Raw genomic sequence first — 7496 nt, 5'->3', positions numbered from 1 at the left:
AGATGGTAGGGGTGGGGGTGGCGGAGGTGGATGCTGGATTGTAAGCCAGGCTCTGAGGTTCATGTTTTCCTCTTTTAATTATTGCATGTCCGCCTCATGATGTTGCCTCGAGGCCTCCAAATTGGCCTCCGTTTTCTTCCGTAGTTGTTCCATCTACTGTCGAATTTCCTATATGACTGATGGCTCGACTTTTGTGGAGCGTGCAAATGACTTGGGATCACCTCTCCTTGTTTTTACCATTTTGCAGCCGTAGGAAAATTTTCCCCGGTCCCACGGTGGGCGCCAAATGTTCCTACTAAGTTTCGACGAGGTCCGACCGAACTATTTGGTGCTCTCCTTCTCAGTGGAATCTTTAATCTTCGATGTTGAAGTGAGGGGAGATACTTGTAAAAAAGACTATAACAAGCAAGTCAGTGATGCTCTAAGATGTTTATGTGTCTATAACTTGGATGAGTAAAACTTAGTTGGCAGTATCTCCTCTGGATCTATATATACACGCTCAATGTTGAGGAGGTTGCACCATTCTAATAGTCACGTTGACCAATCGTTCCTCTATGTATCATGCCGAGTTTATAGGAGGCCGTTGGGGTCTATCATGTGTCGAGTACATGTTGGCTTCATGGGCTGCAAGTAAGTTGGGTTGCAGGAAACATTATGTGTCGTGTTTGTGGGCCATACGGTACACTCTTATTCTTCATAATACCAAGACTATTAAGAATCATCGTCAATTCAGCTCAAAGCACTGAACAATTGCCTAATTTGCATGAAAAGGCCACAATAAAAGCTCCAAAGTGATTACGAATAACCATCCACAAGAAGCTTCACCATTGTCAAGCAAAACGCCATCACAAACTTAGAGCTAGGAATCCTTCTAGGGGAAGAATTCATCGAATAACAAAATTCCCATCTTGGTTAAGGCTAGTAGCCAAATACGAAGACCCAGGCACCATTTACTAACTATTTTCAGCGCTCGAGCCTTAAACTCATTCGCAACACTCCTATTCATCTCTTCCACACCTTGAAACACCAATTTATTCCGTTTATGCCAAATAGCATCAAGAGCTACCACAAATAAAGTATTCCAGTAACTTATTATTGTTGACTTCTGAGTGACATTGCTAATGAACCAATTATAAAAAATCCCAGCAAAGAAGCTAGCGGGATCTAGTTTTGATGGGAACATTTCAAGTTTTAACTGAGGTCGAGTTTGAAATTTCCCATCTTGTAGAAGTCAGGTTAGATTGTACACATGTATGAGAAAGAAAACAATATATATACTCTCTTTTTTAATTATTAAAACATACATTGTTTATTATAATAATTAAATAATAAAATTAAAATTGCATAATTTATTAAAATATTTAGTTCTGAAACTTGTTATTTTTACAATTCATGTTGTTTATTTATTTTTATGTTATTAAATTAAAAATACAACTAATAACTTAATGTGATTTATTTGATATTATATGTAATTAAATAGTTTTTAAATAAAGGTAGGTAAGTTTTCCACTAGTTTCTCTCTGAATTAGACATGATTCAAAATTAATGTTCATCTTTAAAACTTATGCTGATATTTAATGTAAAACATTTACTATACAAATTATCCAAAAACACCTCTAATTCTAGCCATAGAAGAAGACTTTCTTTAAAAAATAGAATAATACCAAAACCACCTATCAATTAGCATTAAAATTTGTCCTTAACCAAGTTTCAGAACTAGTTAGGCTTGAAGATTTTGATCTTTGACAAAAATATTTTTTTAACCAAACTTTCTTTATCTTTCAATCAAACTCTAACTCTAAATTAATTAAGATCTATTTTTCCGATAAATCAAAGGATTAATAAAAAAAGAAGTCAAATCCTTTATTTATAGATTGTCCTAGACAACTAATTATTTGTGTACAGAAAAAAAAAAAATGAGTAGACCAAATGGATAAAAATTAATACGGAGAATGACACCAGAAATCATATACTACCACTTGACGCGTTTCAGTTATTCAGTTGAAATTGAAACAAGCTCCTCTAAACACCTAGCATTCCTTTATCCTGTTTGAAAAAGTACTTTTACACTTACATTGCATTATAATATATCGTGTAGAATAAAATTGTTAAGTTTTATAATATTTAATAATTGATTCATAATTAAATTACGAATTATCATATAAAACAGGGTGAAAAATCGAAAAGCTACTACATTTAGTAACAAATTTCAAGTCCTGATAATTTGAAGAACAAGTCCTGATAATTAGAAGAGCTACCCCTAAAGGTGGAGAGGGTATATTGGTACAAAGAAAAATGCCTGCTGCAGGCTCCGAGAAAAATAGGATAAATTGATAGAAAACTCTACCCTCAAATCAAAAGATCTTGAAAAGCAGGCCACCGTGAGTGGCGAAAAATGGTGCGAAGACGAGCGACTCAACGGCCATGAGCTTGATGAGGATGTTGAGTGAAGGACCTGAAGTATCTTTAAGAGGGTCTCCAATGGTATCTCCAATAACAGCTGCCTTATGTGGTTCAGATCCCTTCGGGCCCAGGGTCCTTGCATGCTCAGACGCACCAGCCTGAAATTTGAACCCCACAAGGAATTTCATCAATCAACAAAAACGCAATCCTATTTTCATAAATTATTACCTCAATGTACTTCTTAGCAGTTAGCATTATCACGGGGACAAAAAACACAAAAACGCAATCCTATTTTTATAAAGCGCCAGAAATTATTATTACGTACCTCTATGTACTTCTTAGCATTATCCCAAGCACCGCCAGTGTTGGACGCTGATATTGCAATCTAATGAAAACCAGTGCAGAAGGACATGATTCAGCACACTTTTAAATAATGTGATACGTTAGACCAAATTTCACATAACTAGTGGCCGGAGTAACAGTATTACCTGTACACCAGAAACTAGAGACCCGGCAAGAACACCTGAAAGTGTTTCCACCCCGAAGAAGATTCCAACAATGAGTGGTGTGAGCATGACAAGGGCACCCGGAGGAATCATCTCCTTGATGGATGCATCAGTAGAAATTTTGACGCAGGTGGCATAATCAGGCTTGGCATGACCCTCCATCAGTCCTGGAATGGTGTTGAACTGCCTACGAACCTCCTCAACCATCTTCAAAGCTGCACTTCCAACACTCTTCATGGTCATGGCAGAAAACCAGTAAGGAAGCATGGCACCGACTATGAGTCCAATAAAGACCTTGGGAGTCAAGACATCAACAGTCAAAATTCCAGCTCTGCTCACAAATGCACCAAATAGGGCCAAAGACACCAAAGCAGCAGACCCAATAGCAAATCCCTAGTACAAGGCAGTAAATTCAGTAACTCAGTTATACACATAGGGAAGCATAACCCATCAAGTATTCTATTACACCCAAATTACTTCACTGAATAGATATTTTACAGCTTTTATAATTTGCCACAGCAATCTATGTATCATTCCACTTGAACCAGAAATTTTGATGGCCTGCTCAAAAATATAAGTGCACCATAGTACCTTGCCTATGGCAGCAGTAGTGTTGCCAGCAGCATCAAGGGCATCAGTTCTCTCACGAATACGATGGCTCATGCCTGCCATCTCAGCAATACCTCCTGCATTGTCACTGATTGGCCCATAGGCATCAATAGCCAACCCTGTCGCAATGGTGCTCAGCATCCCAAGGGCAGCCACAGCAATGCCATACATTGCAGCAAAAGTAAAACTCACAAAAATGCTGATTGCGATGGCAAAAATAGGAATAATGACAGACTTGTATCCCAGAGCAAGGCCAAAGATGACATTGGTTGCAGCTCCAGTCCGGCAGGAATCAGCAACATCTTGTACAGGGCTGAAGGCAATCAAACAATGATGGTCAAGACCGTTGACACAGAAAACATAACAAAGATTGCACAAATTTGTTAACATTTAATTACCTGTAAGCATTGCTTGTATAATACTCGGTAACAAAACCAATAATAAGTCCAGCCCATAGACCAACACCCACACAGAGGAACAGCTGCCTGAAAATTTAAACCATGTTAGTATATCAAATGCCATTCATGATCAACAAACAAAAACAACTGAAATAATAGTTTATCATCTTTGAAATGAAGACACCATACTTGATGATTTTCAAAAAATATGGCTAACACATAATTATTAGCCAACCTTTGTGTTTCCAAGGAGGAATTAGAAAAGAAACTACTAGACACAAATGAAGATCAGAAACTCCAACATATGGCATGCAACATTGAGTGTTTTATGAACATCAAGCAATTAACATCTTACCAGCTCTTTACTTCCTTCTGAGCGCCAAAGTTGAAAATTGTGAAGGATGTTGGCAGAGCAATCCAACTAATAATTGCAATTCCAACAGTCATGAGTACTGTAGAGATGATAAGCTGCTTTTTCAAAGCTGGTTCAATTTCCTTGACAGCCTTGATCTCAAAGAAATCAGTTGCAAAGAGAGTAGTAATCAAACAGACAATAATGCCCATAGAACTGATGAGTAGGGGATATAACATTGCAGTGAACTCATGGTTGATTCCAAATGAGGAAATGGATGCAACAACTAAGGCAGCACAAGACGATTCGGCATATGAACCAAAAAGATCAGAACCCATCCCAGCAATATCTCCAACATTATCACCAACATTGTCAGCAATCACCTGATTATAGGGCCATAGAAAGGATCAATAGTCAATAATCAATACTCAATGCCATTATAAGTTCTGAAAAAAAAAAGGCCGACATATTGGTGGAAATGCACCCATTTTTTAATCATTTGCTTTTCAAAAAAGGAAGGGGAGTGAGGGAATTGAAAAGGGCAAAGGTAACTTACAGCTGGGTTTCTTGGATCATCCTCTGGGATATTTCTTTCAACTTTTCCAACCAGATCAGCCCCAACATCAGCAGCCTTGGTGTAGATACCACCACCAACTCTGCCAAACAGAGCCATGGAAGATCCACCCAAACCATAACCAGTTATAGCCTCAAAAAGACCTTCCCAATCATCACCATAATATAGCTTGAAGAGATTGATGGTAATGTAGAGCACCAAAAGACCATTTGCTGCAAGAAGGAAACCCATCACTGCACCAGACCTAAATGCAGTAATGAAAGCCTTTCCAACTCCCTTTCTGGCTTCCAAGGTTGTCCTTGCATTGGCATAGGTTGCAATTTTCATCCCAAGGAAACCAGATAGGACTGAAGTTATAGCACCAAGCAAGAAAGATACAGTGCTAAACAATGCAGTCGCAAGGGCTGGCTTGCATAGCTTGCTCTTATCATATGTGCAGGGCTGGCTCTTAGTACTGAAGCCTTCCACAGAGCCCAGAAAAAGGAAGATCAGTATTGCAAAAGCAACCATGAAGATCCCCACATATTGATATTCAGTGAAAAGAAAGGATGTTGCACCTGTAAAAATGTAAATCCATGCACAACTTGTAAGTACAATATTTAATATTATTCTATTGAATTTGAAATCACTTTTTACGGTCAGGGTTTACAAGCTAGAGTCCGAGGACATATAATAAGGGATAACAAACACTAGCTAGTGCATATATTCTGGGTATTGAATACCCAGAAATCGAAAAGACACAAAATAACTATGAATCTATGATATGCCATGCTTAAAATTGAAAGAAGTACCTTCAGTGTCAGCATTCCGGATTGAAGACTGAAATTATGAAAAGGCTTAAACATACTTATTGTAATCATTATTTTCTCAGTAATTAAAAATTTAGGGGACGGGACAGACTGTGCCCCATCTCAAAGCAAGAAAATCTTCAGGGCTCAAAGGAGCAACTACAGAGCAAGATACATTTACTTCATAGTTGTAATATAAAACTACTTGTACAAGTGCTGGACCAGTCTCGTCCGCACTAAGTATATAAAATACAATCTGCAGTATTAAATCAAGTCATGGTGACGAGATTGACCAGTCTCGTCCTCACTAAGTATATCATTGACCGTAGAATTTTAATAATAATAGTTAAAAATAAAGAACGTTCTAAAATTGAATATTAACAATGCTGAATACTCTTAAAATTTAATAGTACTTATAACTAGAACAGTAGAACCATATAACCACCGATAGAACTTTACCGCTGTTAAGAAAATAATAGCAGCAAAAATAAGTCCAAAACGGAAACTGCAATATGTATAAATAAAACAGGAACTGTTTTGTTAATCTAGATTTTTACCTTTATTATTGGAGTAGTGATTGTTAGTAATAGTTAATAATTACATAAAAATATCGTAAGTAAAGTAGCTAAACAAGCCCAAGAAATTAGGAATATAATCAATAATTAATAAATTACGGCACCCAAGACGACAAAGGAGAAAGCATCATGTAAAGTCGTTAAAAAAAGTAAAAACCTTTCTCAAAGAGTAAGCAAAATACATATCCAGACTCGAAGAACAAAATGTTGAGTACGGTTAACGACAAACACGAAGAAGAAACGTCATTTCAAAACGACGTGTCAAATTTTCGCGTTTCAGAAACTGGAACACGCAAAGATGCATAAGCAGATCTCAGAAGTACAAGCTCAGATCTAAAAGCGGACAAGTTATGTTACCTTCGGAGATAGCGTTCTGTATCTCAGCGCATTTCACAACGACGCTGTGGTCGTTGATGCCTTCTTCCTCTTCAATGAGGAAGTCGCCGTAGCCGTTTTTGTTGTTGCGCGGCGACGACGTCGTTCCGTTGCGGTCGGGAGTGAGCTTGACGCGCGACACGAGGAACCACTGCACCAGCGAGAACACGATCCCGATGACGGCGCACACTGGCACGACTATCTCCGTCGCAAGCTCCGACAGCAGAGCAGCACCCATCCTCGCCGGAAACCTAACTCAGCCGGTGGCCTGAACGGTGGGAAAATGCTGCGCTTGGCGGAACAGAGGCAGTCACAGAGAACGTGTGTGAGGGAAGCTCGAGTGCGGCCAGGCATGACGAGATTTATATTGGGAGAGAGAGTGATAGAGTGCGTTCGGTTTCTGAACGTGAAGTTGTACCCGAGATTATCACCGTTGTATTGGTTGCATTGAGATTTTCAATCATCCTACGGTGAGTGCCAACGAACATTCCAAAGAAATGTGAGATCTTACTTTAGTGTGTTTTTTTACTGCAGATCTTACTTTTAGTTCTAAAATAAAATGAGTTGTTCATTTTTTTAAGAACTTAATTACAGTGATTAAGAAAATTTATGCTTAATAGTTAATAGTCTCTTTTTTAACTAAGATAAGATAATCGTTTATTCAAGAGATTTAAGAAGTACTGTTATGAGATTTACTTCTCTAAATAAATTAATTACTTTTTTTAAGAAATCTATTTATGAGTTTCCCTTCTCTAAAAAAAAGCATTTTCTATGCGTATAGACTTAAAAATCTAATGGTTCATATAGTATATGCATACATAATTTTAAATTATGTGTGTTAAAATATTATTTTTTACTTTCTCGTTTGTAAATTATATTGTTTACTTTATTATTCAAAATAAATTGATTAGTTTAA

The 7496-nt window shown here is 37.6% G+C and overlaps 1 protein-coding gene across 1 annotated transcript; it reads right to left on the bottom strand.

The window, feature by feature from the left end:
- Nucleotides 1–2162: 2162 nt before the first annotated feature.
- LOC114422468 (pyrophosphate-energized vacuolar membrane proton pump-like) lies at nt 2163–7093 on the bottom strand. The gene is made up of 8 exons (XM_028388834.1): nt 6563–7093; nt 4825–5399; nt 4272–4651; nt 3917–4003; nt 3501–3831; nt 2892–3302; nt 2729–2788; nt 2163–2561 (listed from the first exon to the last, which is right to left on the bottom strand). The coding sequence occupies exons 1-8, from the start codon at nt 6816–6818 to the stop codon at nt 2355–2357; spliced, it is 2307 nt and encodes a 768-aa protein (XP_028244635.1). The 5' UTR covers nt 6819–7093; the 3' UTR covers nt 2163–2354.
- Nucleotides 7094–7496: the final 403 nt, after the last annotated feature.

This window comes from Glycine soja, chromosome 8, assembly GCF_004193775.1.
Source record: "Glycine soja cultivar W05 chromosome 8, ASM419377v2, whole genome shotgun sequence".
NCBI lineage: Eukaryota > Viridiplantae > Streptophyta > Magnoliopsida > Fabales > Fabaceae > Glycine > Glycine soja.
The sequence above is the reverse complement of the archived record's forward strand: the minus strand, read 5'-3'. Positions and strand labels throughout refer to the sequence as shown.

Bases quoted from the DNA above. Each gene is read 5' to 3' on its own strand.
- LOC114422468 (XM_028388834.1), bottom strand. From the start codon at position 6,818: ATGGGTGCTGCTCTGCTGTCGGAGCTTGCGACGGAGATAGTCGTGCCA. The intron at 4,004-4,271 runs GTAAGATGTTAA...TTAAATTTTCAG, and splicing joins CAGAAGGAAGTAAAGAGCTG to GCAGCTGTTCCTCTGTGTGG. The intron at 2,789-2,891 runs GTAATACTGTTA...GGTTTTCATTAG, and splicing joins CTCTAGTTTCTGGTGTACAG to ATTGCAATATCAGCGTCCAA.